The sequence below is a fragment of the Podarcis filfolensis genome (assembly GCF_964270895.1).
Source record: "Podarcis filfolensis genome assembly, chromosome: 4".
NCBI lineage: Eukaryota > Metazoa > Chordata > Lepidosauria > Squamata > Lacertidae > Podarcis > Podarcis filfolensis.
This window is the reverse complement of record NC_139607.1, coordinates 45,992,313-46,009,826: the sequence shown is the minus strand read 5'-3', so window position 1 is coordinate 46,009,826 and position 17,514 is coordinate 45,992,313. Positions and strand designations below refer to the sequence as shown.

At 40.5% G+C, this 17,514-nt stretch overlaps 1 protein-coding gene across 1 annotated transcript in view; it reads left to right on the top strand.

Annotated features, from left to right (window-relative positions):
- CFAP47 (cilia and flagella associated protein 47) overlaps positions 1 to 17,514 on the top strand; it is a 180,768-nt gene that overhangs the window by 144,181 nt on the left and 19,073 nt on the right. Inside the window, exons 58-60 of the mRNA XM_083612236.1 lie at positions 4,266 to 4,425; positions 6,112 to 6,209; positions 11,104 to 11,256. Coding sequence (XP_083468362.1) covers positions 4,266 to 4,425; positions 6,112 to 6,209; positions 11,104 to 11,256 — 411 coding nt within the window. The remainder of the gene's footprint in view (positions 1 to 4,265; positions 4,426 to 6,111; positions 6,210 to 11,103; positions 11,257 to 17,514) is intronic.

The following is a 17,514-nucleotide window of genomic DNA, read 5'->3' as shown; positions in this document are numbered from 1 at the left end:
CTGGTTGAGAGGCTTTTTGCTTCAGGTTTTCTCTATAGCAGTAGACAAACAGCATCTTGGTGGCCCCCTGCAAGCCATTAATGCAAACCAGGTGGTGATCTGCTTCTAGAGATTTTCACATCCAACCGCTTGCAGGTCTTTTGTTTGTTTGAAGAAGAACAAGAGTGTTTGATATTGTGGTGAAAATGATCAGCAGCAAAGACATTTTTACTGCTTTAATTTCACATTTAACACCTGTTTTTTAAAAAAAGTGAGATAGGCTTGGGACAGGGGAGGGAAATAATAATAATAATAATAATAATAATAATAATAATAATAATAATGATAATAATTTGTACTCCACCCATCTGGGTGGGTTTCCACAGTCACTCTTTTCGTAGTCCCACTTGTTTTGGTACTGTTTCTTGTTTCTTGTGTTTTTGCTTTCAAAAAGTAATTAAAAAATACTCCTTATATTAGTTGCCTAACAATATTAAGCACTATAAGATCTTGCCTTATATTGCTCACAAAAGCGAGTAGTCTGTTCGGGGGGGGGGAATAATGTGAGCTCACCTGATCCTCCCCATCCTGACCAATGTGAGAACTGTTGTCTGCTGTGGAATCTGCAAATTGCTGGTTTCCATCAGGTCATGTAGATTCACTTATAAAGGCTGCCTCTCTCCATTCACATTAAATTCCAGAGATGCCCTTTCCACTGAGCTCCATTTGCATCCCAAAATAGGCACTTTCCCCACCTGCCTATACATGCAGCTAGCTCATGCCGCAATGCATATTGCTTGATTGTAGCAATGGCTGTTGGGAATGATTGTACTTGATGGCATATCATGAGGTCAGCCATGCTTTTTTATGTACAATTCCCTCTAAGAGCATAGTCACAGCATCAAGTCTTGTTGCCCCCAGGGGGACTTCCTGCTACTAAATTATTTTCAATGCATGCAATGACAGGAACTCATGTGTTAGCTGGCAGTTTGTTGGTGGCTGTAATTACTTTTATAAAACTACCAAGAGAAGGCAGAGAGGCGTATTTTAAACTCCAAAGAACTAATTGCAGTTTTTAAGGATTTGTGTTCATCTCCTAAAAAAACCAAACCCCTGCACTGAACCTTAGTTCAGAAGGGATTTCTGTTAAATTGAGGAGCTGTGATAAAACAAAAATCTTCTTATGTTAAGTTGTTCATGCAAGTGGATTGCTTATGTGAATATTCATTTACTTCCATGTCTTTTGAAGATGACTACAATAACAAAGCCATAGCTGTCAACTTACAGATTTGAAAATAAGGGACCAGCAGCCTTGAAAATAAGGGATCAGCAGCCAAAATAAGGGACCTGCAGCCTCACCTGTTTCAGGCACTCCAGTCTTCCTGTCCTCCTGCAGTCTGGTCAAACTCATGCTGGTAGCTTTGAGAACACTGTCCAACCAACTTTGTAACCAGAGGTTCAACTGACTAGAATCTGAATCACATGCACCACAAGGCCTATGCAGCCTCAACTTAAGATGGCTCCCCAGCCTGGCTTTGCACTGCAAAGTTTGCAGCAGCACGTGCAACAAAATGGCGTCCAGCATTCAAAACCCCCCTCAGCTTGCATTAACTAGCCACACACACACAGCCTCCCCCCGCCACAAGATCGCCATTCACCCACCATTTTAGTCAACCAGCCCCTTTCTTTCCCCCCATAAGTCAGTCGAAGGATCCTCCAAAACAAATCCAAAAGCCCCCCCCTCCCACGAGATCTCCTTTCCTTTTCCCTCACCATGTGCCCCCGCTCCAGAGAGACCTTCTCGCCGGCAAGGGTGAGTGTGCCGTCTATGACGTACCCATCCGATTCCGATCCGAGCACTCAGCTCAGGTTTGTTCAACTTCTGAGCCCCTCTGAGCCAAAGGCAGAAAGCCCAGCCAGCAGCCAAACGAAGCCTCAAGGAAAACCACCGTCACCTCTCTGCTGGGAAGCGCTGAGCAAAGGCAAGTCCCTAGGCAATACAGCCGATTTGATCAGCACACGGCATGCAAGCTCCACCCCCCAGTCGTTCTTAGATTTCTTATTGGGTGAGCAACACAGCCAAGCAACACAGTTGGAGCCTCCCTCCTGCCTGGCCGGCAGGGAGGGAGGGAGAGGAGCTGCTTCCTTTGAAATTTAAGGGACGTCATTTAAGGGGCATTTAAGGGACATTCATCAATAAGGGACAGCAGCGGGACATGGCGCTGGAATAAGGGACTGTCCCTTCAAATAAGGGACGCTTGACAGCTATGAACAAAGCATAAAGATAGCACCACATAGAGTGCATACTGTGGTTGAGGTTGCCAGTGTGTGGATCATTGTGGCTAGGCTATTCTGAATGGCTGCTGTATTTTCAATTTGGCCCACTGAGCCCCTGGCATGCACCTGTGATGTCCTTTGCATGCTAGCAGCTAGCTGATTCGGGGATTTTTTTATCATGACCTGGTGCAATCCAGGTCGTTGAAAACCCAGATGGTTTCAGTTGTCCCTGAATTTTGTAATGGTTCTGTATGAATCAGAGCCAGTGGCCTGATTGTTACAACATTAAAAAGAAATGCTTTTAAACAAAGTAGACTTTTAGCACAGGTAACTCGCAACTTATGCGGGTTCCGGGCTCTTGCGCATATAAGCAGAATTGCACTTCCTTGGTTTCTCAACAGCTGATGCCGCCAACACCACCTTGTGTTTGAGGCCCATTCTGCAGTCTGAAGCTCTCCCAACCACCTCTTCCACACACCAGTCTCTTTCGTTGGCCCTCCAAACCCCTCTGCATGTCTCTCTGGCCTCTTTAGATCACCCTCTCTAACTGCCTCTACCTCACCCAAACACTCTCAAGCATGTGTTGCGAGTTACCCGTATTTAACTTGGAATGTGAAAGGTGCCCTGCCCTATTTTAGGAGATTCCCTCTACCCACACTGTTCAGGAGGGCTCTACCAACCACCCACACAGGTTTTACTGGGGCTAAGCAAGAGAATACTGTGGGAGGAGGACATAATAAAATCTGCCAAGCTTCCCTCTGCTTAGGGTTCTTAGGGTTCAGCCCATTGGCAGGTTTTTAAACTGTTGGTGTCAATATCAGATAAAACAAGCTGTTGTTGAAACATCATGAAATGGTGCTTCTGGTAGCTGCTTTTTCCGAAGTGTGTTCTTGTATTTTGATGGAATATCAGACATGATTTCTCCAATGACTACCCCTGCACCCAAACCTAGATCGTTCCAGGTTTTGATAAATTACAGTGGTACCTCGGGTTACATACGCTTCAGGTTACATACGCTTCAGGTTACAGACTCCGCTAACCCAGAAATAGTGCTTCAGGTTAAGAACTTTGCTTCAGGATGAGAACAGAAATCATGCTCCGGCGGCACGGCAGCAGCGGGAGGCTCCATTAGCTAAAGTGGTGCTTCAGGTTAAGAACAGTTTCAGGTTAAGTATGGACCTCCGGAACGAATTAAGTACTTAACCCGAGGTACCACTGTACATGCTAAGTGGTAGGCAGACAACTTCCGTAGGCACTAAATGTACTTTACCTTTTAGAGTACCGTATATTGGGGAAATCAGTACCTGCAAGACAAGTAGGAGATGGTATATGCATCTCTTTAGGAGTGAAAACCCTACTGGATTCCCATGGAGGAACCACCAATAAACTATGTAAGGAAAACTTTCCTTTGACACACTGTACCTGAAACACAAGACGCTTTTACTCTTCTAATTGAACACTTGAATTTCTGTTTCCATCTATTTTGAATATTTATAAGGTAACAAATATAATTTGTAACAGAGTTAAAATATTTAGATAAGACTGGCACAACTCTACATAGCACCACTGTTTCGATTTTTAGAAGCCAAACACTGCTGTGTAAATTGTAAAAACCACCATACCACAAAACTCCAATTAAAAGACAATTTGCCGTTTCTTTTGAGACAAACACACGCACATGGAATTTTCCAGTGGAAAACTCTGTCACTTTTTAACCAATTTAAATGTGCTTCTTTATATACCAGAAGCACGGATTCTCAAACTTTCTGTCCACGGAGTCTTCTTGAAAATGTTGAAAATTTTACTGAACTCAGCAGTTGCAAAATGTCAGCCAAGAAGGGGAGGTCAGCCCACATTATGGCCCACAGTTTGAGAAATACTATACCAAAGTGTTATTTCCATGAAACTGACACTGAATATATAGGAGATAAATTTCTGGCATGATGGTGAGTAGTTGACAAACCACTCCTTTCACAATATGTGTTTAAATTACTTATTGTATTTTTTAGGAATCGTTTTGGCTCCAAAAAACAAGTTGGATATTCCAGTATTCTTTGCACCTCACTCAATGAAACTGTATGAAGTTGTGCTGGTTATTAAAGTTGAAAAGTTGGATGCTGATAAATGGTCTTACGATGACACCTTCGAATTAAGCAAAGCACTAACAAGGTAAACATTTTAGTCGCAGAGGAGATAAAATTGATATCTGCTATTATTTGAAGTGAAAAATAATTGTGAGCTCTATCACTTTAGAAGATTGTTTATTGTAGTATTTATATATTGCTATAAATGTTGCAATGGTTAGAATTTACTAAGTCTAGAATGATTTTTCACACTTTTCAAACCTTACAAGTATTACTGTACATAGAATCGTAGAACTGTAGAATTAGAAGGGACCCTGAGGATCATCTAGTCCAACCCCCTGCAATGCAGGAATATGCATCTGTCGCATACAGGGATCGAACCTGCAGCCTTTGAGTTATCAGCACCACACTCTAGTCAACTGAGCTATCTAGGGCTTATTAGATTGATATTATTGAATTTTAGAGGTATGAAGATGCTGGTTGATATGATAGTACCCTGCCCCTGGAGAAAAGTGGTGGAGAGCAATGCACCTGGGTTATGTTCCAAGTATCCTCTCTGCCAGCCTTAGAAACTCAGTCCTCTGAAACAGCCATCTTGCAGAACAAATCTTAGCTGGCTATCCCAGCAAATCTTCTCAGAGTTTTTGTTTTTTAAGAACTTTCCCCCCATTATTCAAAATACAAATCGTAACAATGATGCCCTCTGGATATCTGAAACTGAAGTGGTGGCTCTGGAACCTGACAAGATTGCTTCTAGGTGTTCTTTTTCTAGAAAGCGGCATATAGACTCCACCGTTTTCTGAGCTTTTGAGGACAATGACACTGTTGTGGTGACAGCTACAGCACAAATGATGGGGAATGCATGTTAGACCTCATGTTAGTATCTACTCTGTAGCAGTGATGAAAGCTTTCTTTCTTCAGTATGACTGAATCTGTGCAGTGTCATCCAACATAGATCTTCTGAATGGTGAGAGACTCCTACCAAGGAAGTTAGTGGAACCTTCAGTAGTCTGCTGCCACTGATTTGCTAAACACTTTAAGGATTAAGGCCACTGCATACAATTCTGACTTGGAAGCTGCAGTTACAATAGTAATGGTCTGTGATGTAGCTATGGCTCTGTCTGGTCAGGCTGATATGGATACCTCTCCACTTGTTCACCCAGGGGGTATGGACAGGATACTCAGAGCCACATATGTACTCAGCCTGTTGCCCTTGATTGATAGTGGTGGTTGTACCAAACTGTTTAACTGATATGCTTTGAGCAATGAATTTTGTAATCTGTATTTTAAATTATTTGATTGTAGTAATTATTTTGATGTGTTATGCTTCCAGTCTGTTATCTCCTTTGAATATAGTTCTCTATAGAAAAGAATAGTAAATAGTTGAGGATAGGATGGTAGCAAAACACAATAGCCACTATCTTAGAATATATTTGTGTCCTACTCCAACTGAAAACAAATTTTACTGCGCAGATTAACTTCCGACATGATTCATTTAATTATCTTTGTTTTGATTTAATGACAAGTGTTAATAAGAAGTCTGTTTATGATCGTCCTAAGAAGTGGATTTAAAAACAACCAAAAGCCTTTTACTTGAGTGTACCACTGTTCCAAAAAAGACAGCACCTTCTGGAAGCTGGTCCCACTGAACAAATTTCAAAATGGTCACAAAGCATTGTTGGAAATCTTGGTTAATTGTACTGTCAATATCACTTGTATCAATTTTCTAGAGTAATCATATTCATATGTATATATTACTTATGTCTCTCAGCAACACTGTAATAATGAAGGATGAAGTCATCCGGGGAATTCGTTGGATCTATCCAATTCATGGAATTCCTGAATCGACACCCTATAAATCTGCACCAGGTACATATGAGCCAAGAACTGCAAACTTTTCTTATATAAATGAAAATAGTACCCCCTCCCCAAGCCTGGAAATAGGTGGAGCCATGGTCCCTAACATATAGGTGACTAAACAAACAAACAAACAAACTGGCTCTTCCTAAATGTCTCTTTCTGACCTCTAAATTCTTTTGAATGTTGCTGTAGCCAACACTCAAGAAGCTGGATGTCAAAAGGCTTATTTGTAACTTGCATCCCAATTGAAACGTGTTAGGAGGACTTTTTATTTCTGTTTATTACCTGAATGTTTCTAGCATGCCTGTAACATAAATTGTCTGCTAAGCTCAGAAGACAAATGAAGCAATTAAAATACAATATGAAACACAGATTTTAAAATGGAGAGGGCCAAGACATATTTCAAAGTCTTGGATGAGCAAAATGGTTCTGTCACCAAAAAGGACCACTAATATAGCACTGGAGAGGCCTCTTTGGGAAGACTGTTCCATAACAGGGTGCCACTACCAAAAAGTCCCTCTCCTTGGGGGTTACTTACCCCACTTCGATTAATCTATATGGATATGTTTTATATTTATATGGCTATATAAACCCAATTTATATGGGAGAAATAGCTTTGCCGTTTCAAAGTATTTTTCCATATACATCTTTTACTTTTATTCATATTATTATTTCAGTTGTTAGTTGCTTAATACACAGCAGTCTCTAGGAAGCATAGAATAAATACACAAAAATGTTAAAACATAAACAGCCCTCAGTAATAAATAATTATAGAACACCAAAGCAACAAATACTTCAGAAAGCAGCAGGAAAAAATTACATAGCAGATCCAAACAGAACCAGCAGGGAAGCCAACAGTAGCTCCAGGTAACAGCCCACTCAGCTTGCCCTATCAAATGCTTGGAAAAGGAGGAAGGCGTTAACCTGTTGGCAAAAAGATGTTAAGTCAGCACCAGGTGGACCTCATTGGGGAGAGCAGTCCATAAATGAGAGGTCATAACAGAAAAGGCCCTTTCCCTTGTCGCCATCCTCCTAAGGACTAATGAGCCTCGGTAGGCTTATGTCGGGACAGGTGTTGGGTCAGATATTAGGCTTCCAAGCCACATGGAGCTTTATAGGTTAAAACCAGCACTTTAAATTTGGATTGGAAATGTCTAAGCAGCCAGTGAGTCCTGCCAAGACTGATGTTATACAGTCAGATTGCTTATTCCCTGTCAGCAGTCTGATTCCAACATTCTGAACTAGCTGCAGTTTCTGAACCATTTCCAAAGGCAGACCCACATAAAGCAATGCATGGGCTGTAATTCAGCAGTACTGATCTCTCTATGTAGCAATGGGTTCCTCTTGTTCAGAATGAGAGACTAAATCTTTTGTGGCTCCAGCTAGCTGTGTACTACAGGGTTATCATTCAGTAAGGCTAACAGATAGCAGTTCCTCTCTGAATATTGTTTAGTAAGGAACATGAGTGGAGAATGCTATTATAATCATGTCCTGCTTATGGGAGCAGAATGCTGGACCAGGTGGGCCTCGGGTCTGATCCAGCAGGGCTGTTCTTATGTGAGACCAGTGAAAACCAGTTTGCTACTTAGGTGACAGCAGATGTTGGGAATACAGGAAGTTGCTTTATACAATCACACTGTTTCTCCAGCTAGTTTAATATTGTCTAAATTATGCGGCTCTTCAGGATTCTAGATCGGAATCTTTTCCAGCCCTCTGTTGGGCATCAGGGATTCAACCTAGGATGTTCTGCATAAAAAAGTACTCTAGCCTTCCCCAGAACTTCTAGAAAGGGTGGTATTCTGCGTTAATCCTAGTCAGAGTAAACCCTTTTGACGTTGCTGAGCATAACTAATTTGGGCACATTAATTTCAATGGGCTACCATTTAAGTAGGTACAACCAATAGTGCATAGTTATACATAGGCAAAATGCACTGAATTCAGGTATATGTATTATCATAGAGCGCTATGTGGAATATTGCAACAACAAATATATTCTTAAAAGCAGTTCTGGGAAAATAAGTTTCTGTGTAACAAAACGTTAACCATATCAGTTGGATTCCTAGTTTATTTCAAATTGGGGATAGTATGCCAAAAGTATATACATTAATTTCTTAGCTAAAGCACAATTACAGAATTAATTTGTTCCTTGGGTACCTATTAAGAACATTGGAAATCAGTTTAATGATGAAGCTAATAGCCTTTATAAAAACACACCACGTGGGCTGATAAGGGCACTTCAAAATGTGTGAGTCAATTATATACAAAAGCTTTTGTAAAGGAATGAAAACAATAGTCTGTCTTGGTGTTTGAAGGTAATTGAGAGACTTATTGAGGAATGAAATTATTGAACTTAATGGGATAGATATTATTTGTACTGCCATTGTTCTAATTTGTTAAAGACCTTTAACTTGAAGAAAAATGCCAGTATAATCTTAATTACAGATTTCATCTCATTAATTTGCAGTTTAATTAATTAAGGATGGAATGCTGAATATTACCACCAAATCTTTTCTTTCGTTCTTTCTTTGCACAGCATGGCACCCTCATAAAGTACTATAATGACAAATGTGTATATTGGTATTCTTTAAGTTAGTTGTATAGTGCATGGAAGAAAATCCATTCACATGGATGTTTTGAGAAAGTAAAGATAGACAATGAATGTACATACCATGTTACCCCAGAATAAGCATGTGTTTTGGTCCAGATATTCAGTAGTCCAATGTCTGCTCTTCACACTTTGCACCTGGGGTCCCCAACATAACAGTCAACCACCAAGGCCTCCTGCCCTTCTCTATTTTAAATTATTTTTAAATTGCTTTTTTTTGCCTGAAGAAGGCTGCCTGTTTGCAGGGTGGCAATGGCTGCCTGCTTATTTTTGTCTGTTTTTGTGATTGTAGGTGTTTTGCCTATGGGTGGCTGGGGGTGGGGGCTTGTCTGAGCACCACCAGTTTATCTTTTGTGAAATATCTATTTTTGTGATACCCGCAAAAATTCCTTAAATTTTGAAATGTACCCCCAGGTCCAAAAAGATTGAGGACCCTTGCTTTGCACTACAATAAAGAAGCAGTGATAGGATTTGTGTTTTTCATGAAGGCCTTAATTCAACAGTACACTTTTTAAGCCAATTTAAACAAATGAACTGTCCTTTGGATTGTGACTGCACTCAGCATGACCACATTTGCAGTGCCAGCTCTAGTCAGGGATTGCTAGCTCAATGCTAAAGAGCTGAACTAAGAATGTGGGATGTGCCCTTAAGCTGTTGTTTAGCAATCATGAATTGCTTATAAGACATGCTGCATTTTATAATCACAAGCCACCATGTTTTAATATTTTAAGCTGAAAGCTTCACAAAACACATGCAGTATTTATGGTTCACTCACCATTGACTTCATGTGCAGTCAGTTTTGTGCCCGGGTTTCAGAAGTGGGGTGGGAAAGGAAATCAATAATTACAATGAGACAGTTAATGGTTTTAAAGTGGTCAAAGCTTTCTTATTGTACGCAGCTGAAGATATACCAGGTAGAGCCTGGTGTTTTCTTTAAAATTGCTGTACTTAGGTTATTTCGAAATGGACAAGACTTTATAGTAATAACCGATGGTGGTGATAACAACAACAACAAATAATTATTATTTGCATCCTCTTCTACATATGCATTCATAGTGGGGTATATTTTGGTCTAAGAGATTTAGTTTGGTCAGAATTGAGTACAGTGGTACCTTGGGTTACAAACGCTACAAACTCTGGGTTACAAACTCTGCTAACCCAGAAGTAGTACCTTGGATTGCAAACTTTGCCCCAGGATGAGAACAGAAATTGCGTGCTGACGGCAGCGGGAAGCCCCATTAGCAAAAGCACACCTCAGGTTAACAACGGTTTCGGGTTAAGAAAGGACCTCTGGAACGAATAAAGTTCGTAACCCAGCATACCACTGTATACACTTCTAGGTAAGGTAAAGGGTAAAGGGACCCCTGACCATTAGGTTCAGTCATGACCGACTCTGGGGTTGCATGCTCATCTTTCTTTATTGGCTGAGGGAGCCGGTCTCCAGCTTCCGGGTCATGTGGCCAGCATGACTAAGCTGCTTCTGGCGAACCAGAGCAGCACACGGAAATGCCGTTTACCTTCCCACCAGAGCGGTACCTATTTATCTACTTGCACTTTGATGTGCTTTCGAACTGCTAGGTTGGCAGGAGCAGGGACCGAGCAACGGGAGCTCACCCCGTCACAGGGATTCGAACCGCCGACCTCCTGATCGGCAAGTCCTAGGCTCTGTGGTTTAACCCACAGCGCCACCCGCGTCCCCATACACTTCTAGAGTTAATGCTAAATACATTACTTCTGGTAAATGAGCCACTATAGCAGTTAGCAGGCCATGAAAATTTTGCCCCATGTTTTTTAGACTCATGTACCCATGTACTATCTGAAACCAAAGGGGCGCATTGGTTGCCAGATGTGATTTTTTCCCAGCCCCACTATCATGATTTGACTCACCAACTTGATCATAAACTAACAAAATACTGTCATAGCTGAAAACCCATTTAAAAACAAAATATAATAGCAGTTAAAAAACAAAGATGTTTTTCGTCTAAAACTGATACAGCAGCAGCGAGAATTAGATAATCAAATGTTATAAGCCTATTGAAACAGAAATCTCTAACTTCTGACAGGTAGTTGTTAAAGTGGGGAACATATCTCAGCTGGAAGGGTGCTGTAAAGTTGTGCAGCTGCCATTAAAAAGACCCCATCTCTCATGCTCACTCACCAAACATCTTATGATTGTAACTGAAACCTCTCATGATCTTTGGGACATGTGTCTTCTGCATAATGTAGTCAGGTGTAATGTGCTCTCAATATGAGCTCCTTTTATTTCAGAGAACTAATTATACAAAATATTTTTCCTAGCTGTTGTATGCTGCAGAGCCCGCAGTAGACTGGATGAAAGAGCAGAAGTGCTGTTAACTGGTGTAACACCTGCAACATCTGGTACACCTATAGTCTCAGACAGTATAATTATAGCTCCTTCCAAAAGCAAGTCCATCACTATTAATGATGAAGGTAAGAGAAATAGAGCACAGAAATTATTTATACCAAATGAATTAGCACTCCTACAGCTGTCTCAAATCAAGATAAACTTAAAATCATTTGTAGAAATTCTGGGCTAAAATATACTGGCAGAAAAGAATGTACCTCGTGGGACAAAAATGATTCAATCAGTGTAAGACATAGAAAGGCAAAATGAAGACAGGTAACTCACATCTAACACTTATTTTACTTATGCAACCACAGCTTTGCACAGGTGGGAATAAATGGAGAATGGAGGAAACTCACTGTTCATTAATTTATTACCCCACCTACACACAGCTGCGATCACGGGCTTATCCAGCTTTGGGAAGGAGGCAGGAGGGTTCTGGGACCCTGCCCAGAGCCCATGTACCTCCTTCCCAAAGCTAGGCAACCAGCCTTCTACCTTGTGCAGTTAGCGGCAGTAACAGGGGTTCTTAGCTTTTTGCATTTTTGTGTTTATGCATGGTCCCCAAAGAACTGAAGCCTCACATAGCATGTGAGTTACCCGTACATAAATGCCACAATTGTTAGCCAATCTGATGAAGGGAGGATTTAAGTTATACATAGAGTTTGATCCTGAAGTAAAAGTCATCCACTAAACTTTATTCAAAGAGAAACTCAACAGTTTAACCTTTTTATTATCCCAGACTATGCATGACCACCTTTGACATGTCAGAAGGAGGGGATACAAACCTAGCTCTCCTGAGGAGGGCCCTTGAGACCTCAGGGTGTCTTTGTGACAAATGTGTTTTTCACAGTACAGTGTCTAGTCAAGTACAATAGGCTCTCAATTTGAGTTATGTAATCCTTTGTATTCAGAATTGTCAATATTGTCATGTGAGTTAATATGATGCTGTTGGTTTCATATCAAAGACTGTGGTTACCATTCTTTCATAATAACAAGGTAGCACATGCTTGGTGTTTAGAAATGTGCCCTATAGGTGAGTTAAACGCTGTTTCATTTAGTTTCCTAAATACCGTAGTGTTTAAATGGAATTTAGTAAAATGTGCTTACCGCAACACAGTGACCACAGTTTGAAATGTTTCAAGTGTTGATGTGTGTGTCCTATATGAAGATAACAATATTTCATGATTAACAGTAGATTCTCTTACGTATTGCAAGACACTGGTTTGGAATAATATAACTTTTAAGGCAAGTAATGAGGTAAAAAATACTTTGACAGAAAAAAATAGCAGGATCAATTATTATTTTCTGACTTCTCTCAATAGCATTATAATGTCATTATTCCTAAATGAATGTGGTAGAATGTGATGCCTTTCAGTAAGTCAGATTTAATGGTGCTTTTAGTATTCTTCAAGCAACCACTGAAAACATACATGCACATTAAAAGCTCTAGGATAGCAGCTTGGCAAGTTTTTTTTCTTCTCTCTCTCTCTCTCTGACACACACAAACTGAAAAATTCTGCATCAGTCAGAGTGTGGCAAACAGTTTTTATACCCAAAGATCTATGATGATAATTATAGGAATTTCACATTTAAATAGTCACAACTGTGGTTCAGGATTTGAATTATTTAGATGTGAATAAATTCTTAAGTTATGAAACTTTTCCAGGCCTTCCTATGGCCTGTCATTGTGATTTGAAATTCTACTGACAGTTCTATTAAAATTCATTGGGAAAAGGCATGCCTATGCCTTAAAAGGCCAGATTCAATGAAAGCATTATCTCAGAACTAAAGGCTTAGGTAGGATTCATCATTTAATGGTTTTGTTAAGAAGTGAATTACAGCACCAGCTATTCTAATGTTCAGAACTCTAGAATATTTGAGGGTTCTGCAAACTTTATAATACAATGCCACAAAAGACTTACAGTGCAAACAAGCTTAATGTTGGCAAACTCTTCCTGCAAGTGGCTCCATGGACATTCTAATGAGTGATATATTTTCAATGCACACCTTTGCTCTTAGCAAGCTATACCAGCAGATCAAGAGATGCAACTGGGCAGGTTGAGATAAAAGTGTCCCCCAGTCACCACTGGCATCACCCTATGGACTCTGTTTTATACCTTAAGGACCCAAGTTTATTCCAGCATCTGCTGTTTTGTCTGCTCACCAGTAAAGTTTTTGAACTGAGAAAAGCCGTGCGACCTCAGTGGGAAGAACTTTTGTTTGTGCGGGTTGGAAGGAAGGAGTTAACAAAAAGGGATGTCAAGCTTTTGTGGAGAAGAATGGGAGAATGGAAGGAAGCTTTAGGACTGATCCCACCACCCGCTACACTGAGAGCAGCTGGAAATCTCCAAGATGGAGAGCATTTGTAATCCCTGCCTTGTTTCTGCAGATGGCAAATGAAAAGAGAAGTGGTGATGCAGGGACACCTTGCCAGTCTTCACTAGAGCAGCCAAACATCTATTTATTCAATTTGTTTAGTTAAAATTACACCCCATGTTTCACTTCATTTGAGTCTCAAAAAAGCTTAGAAAGAATTATTATTCTTATAATATATTTATTTATACCCTGCCTTTTCCCCTGACAGGGTACTCAAGGCAGGTAAAATAGGAACTGCTGAAAACATAGAGGAATCATGAAAAAAACAATTAAACATCAATAGAATTAAAACTATATGATATATATAAAGATCTGTTAAAAACATAGAAATAATTACAATAAAATCAACATGGCACCAGCCATTTCATTAAAAGCAGCCAGTTCCCCAAAGCCTGTTGGAATAAGGTGGTTTTCTCTTCTGCTTTCTCTCATTTCTTGAAAGAAAGATGTTGATGATTATGGAAATGACAGGAACATTGTTCTAAAAAGAGAATACGGTTTGAAAACACAGGAGACATCATAACTTCTATAAGCAGTTTCAGCTCTCCTATCATTGACTTAGTGGCCGGGGTGCATTCCACTGAGGCAGTTCATAAAGCAAGACTTTCCCATTGCTTGATGTTCATTTGGGAGTGAACAGGCATTGTGCTTTGCTGCTCCACTACAGGTGTTAATTAGGTCACCAGTGCTATATAACAGATGCTCTCTTTTGGCATTCACTTGCTACACATGATGCAAATGGCACAAGTGTGACTGGGACATGCTGCCAATACAGGACCTAGGCAACATGAGCCATCTTTGCTGGTGCCAGAGACCCTTTCCTCCCTCATCTGGTTCTTTTATTATTAAAAAAAACCTATTAAATTTTTGTACAAACCTTTACCTTTGGGTACATGAAGGACTATTTGTAAGTAAGTACAGCATCATTTCTGATCATGGGGCACTTCTGTTAAGTCATCAGCCATAGCTTCCAATTTTCTGGCTTTTTGGAGCTTGAACCAGCATGAGAGTCTTATTTCCTCTTTGCAATCTCTCTCTCTCCCCCCTCCCCCCATATTTCTCTCTGCCTCCACTTGAATCATCACACATGAACATCCTTTGCTGGCTATAAAGCGAAATTCCCCCTGCCTTCACATTTAAACAGTTTCCCATGACATTAGTTGGTAGTCTGGCACAGTGCTGCTATAATAGCTCTGCAGTATTTCCATCTTATGGAATTATTCTGAGAAACAAAGCACATGCAAGTCTTTAGATACATAGATATATATGGCTCTCTGTGTTCAGAAATGCTTATTTCTGATTAAGACTGCTCCCTCACCAACTGTCAGAATGCTGACATGAGAACTGCTCTGCTTGACTTATGTAATACGATGAGCCCATTGACTTGAATGGGCTGGGTAATTTAACACCTGCTTTACAAATATTATCTTACAAAGCTAATCTCAATGGCATTTAGCCTGTTCACTTGCTATTGAGGAAATCTGGTTTATTCAGCCATTCCCAGCCCCCTAATTTCTCTCTCCTTATCCCTCGGGCCTGGCAGAAACCAAGCTTTGGGGCCTGAGGTAGATTTGGAAAATGAGAAATTGTTATAGGCAACACCTCCCAATTTCCCCAAATAAATTCCAGTTTATCTCTCAATCCACTTATTTCCCCTCGGCCGGCAAACTCCCCATCACCACCCTGGGCCTTCACTCATACAAAACAAAAACACAAACCAATTGCTACCTGCATTGTGTGGTGGGTGTGGTTGCGTGGCATCTGTGTTGTGGCATATTTAGTGTATGGTTGTGGAGTGGAGTGTGTTTACATGTTAACGTGGGTAGATGAGTCCTCCTCACCTTTTGCTATGGTACCATGCAGCCATGTCTGTGAAGTAAACTTCTTGTTTCTTCCTTGTAGCATCTTGACCCCTCTTCACTTTCGTTTACAATAATCTGTTATCCCTTTCTGTGTAATTTCTTATGAACCAAAAGCTTACTCAGTTGTTTAAATACCCCCCCCCCCGATGAGTGACACATTTGATGGTACTGTGTGTTTAATTGTATGCATATATGTTGTTGTGCATCACCTTGGTATTTTATGAGTGGGCGGTATATTTTAATTAATTAATAACATAAAAAAGGCAAGGCTGTAAATAAACTTTAAAATGGATTTGAAGTTAAGGTGAGGTTCCTTTTTTCTTAATAAAGCACTTTTGAATTTTTGTATTGGTCTGAGATTCCCGCATGAATGCAAATGACAAAAAATACAAAATAAACCTAGAACATTTTAGGAAATATACATAAAAATTACATTTCTATAAATGAAAGCTGCAGCGTATCTGCAGTTTTCATACCCCGTGACAGGAAGATGATTTGAAGCTTTGCAGATGGGGCTAATAATTAAATTTTAAGATAAGCAGCTGGCTAAGAGTTTTATAGAAACACCACAGGCATGGAATGAAATTGCTATACTGCAGTATATTCATATTTAAGCTATTTTTGAAAAACAAACAGTGGAATATCAATTTGGCAAAAACAGTTACTCCCATAACTTTATTTACAGCAAGTGAGAATAAGCATGTTCCTCCCAGTAGTATAACATTTGTCTCCAAAAACAACAGCTGAGTGAAGATTTATTTAGTCCTTTTGCCAGCTTCCACCTTTGCAACTTATCATTGGTTATTAGTCAGGCCTGTCAAATTCTCATCTCCTAGCATATTGACAAGGCACAAATCAAGAAGACATTCAGAGAAAGAGGAACTAGCACAACATTTGACATTGACATCCATTTTGGCAGAAGGTTTTGCGCTTTTTAAAAAAACAAAAAGAAAAAATGGTTTCTCTTCAAATGCTGGAGTGCAATGCATTTGAAATCAGTTACGTGTTCAAACCCAGAGACCTCCCCCCTAAATAAGTTCACACTTGACTCAAATTTTAGTTTGGTTTTTGGCAGAATTAAGGCCACAACTTTATTGATTACAGAAAGTGACTGGTTGCATAGGCTCTGGTTTGATTAGCTCCCTGCACCCTTGCAGGTAGCGCTGACCCAGGGTTCCAGCACAGGTCAGCCAAGGGTGAACACCTGGATGGGCAAAAAATCAGGAACAGAGTATGTCCGCCACCCAGATGTCCCCCTGGACTCAGGCACGGGCACAACCCCCTCACAGGGGTTGAGCAAACCATTTGAGTCCCTGGATTCCTTTAACGGAATACCCTTCACATAGGGATGGCGAGAGCGTTCCCCCATCCCTATCACCTGAACCACAGCCTATCTGCAACCTTACAAGTTGTGACGATTTGCTACGCAGCAGGCGAAACCCAAATGGCAACAGCCAATCAGCTAAGTGGGGGAAATTCCTGCCGTGCCCCTGTCCCAACAACAGGCGACACAGGATGGCATAGCAAGGTCAAGTGCACAAGCCCTAAAAATAGGGAGAGGTGGGCGGGTGTTCTGAATGCACATGCCAAAAGAGGAAGATCTGGGTCAAGTGCATAGGCATAAATAGGTCCCTTGATCCATTTGGACTGCGCCAGATTGAACCCAACATCGAGGGACCTACCAAACGGGTGTTGTGGCTGACCAATCATACCCACCCACAACACAGGGGAGCGGTCTCCAGGTCTCACCGCAACACGTGCCCTCTTTTAGGGAGGACACAATTCGTCTGTTTAAAAGTGTAGCTCAGTCTACCCTATTGCTCACACTTGTAGCAAAATTCAATATTAGCTGGAGAACAAAAAAACTTTATTCATTCCTGTGTTTCATCAAAGTTCCAGTTTGGCAGATAAAGTGTATATCTGAATAAAAACTATTGATCTTTCTGTATTTCAAAACTCCATTTTGGGGAAAAAGGTGTGAGTTGAGTGCCTAAAATATGTGGCTTACCTAAACTGAGAGAATTAAATAGAAGAAGTGTGAGAATCTGAAGTAAAATCATGTGCATATTAAAAATGAACATTTAAAATTAATTATGCAAGAAA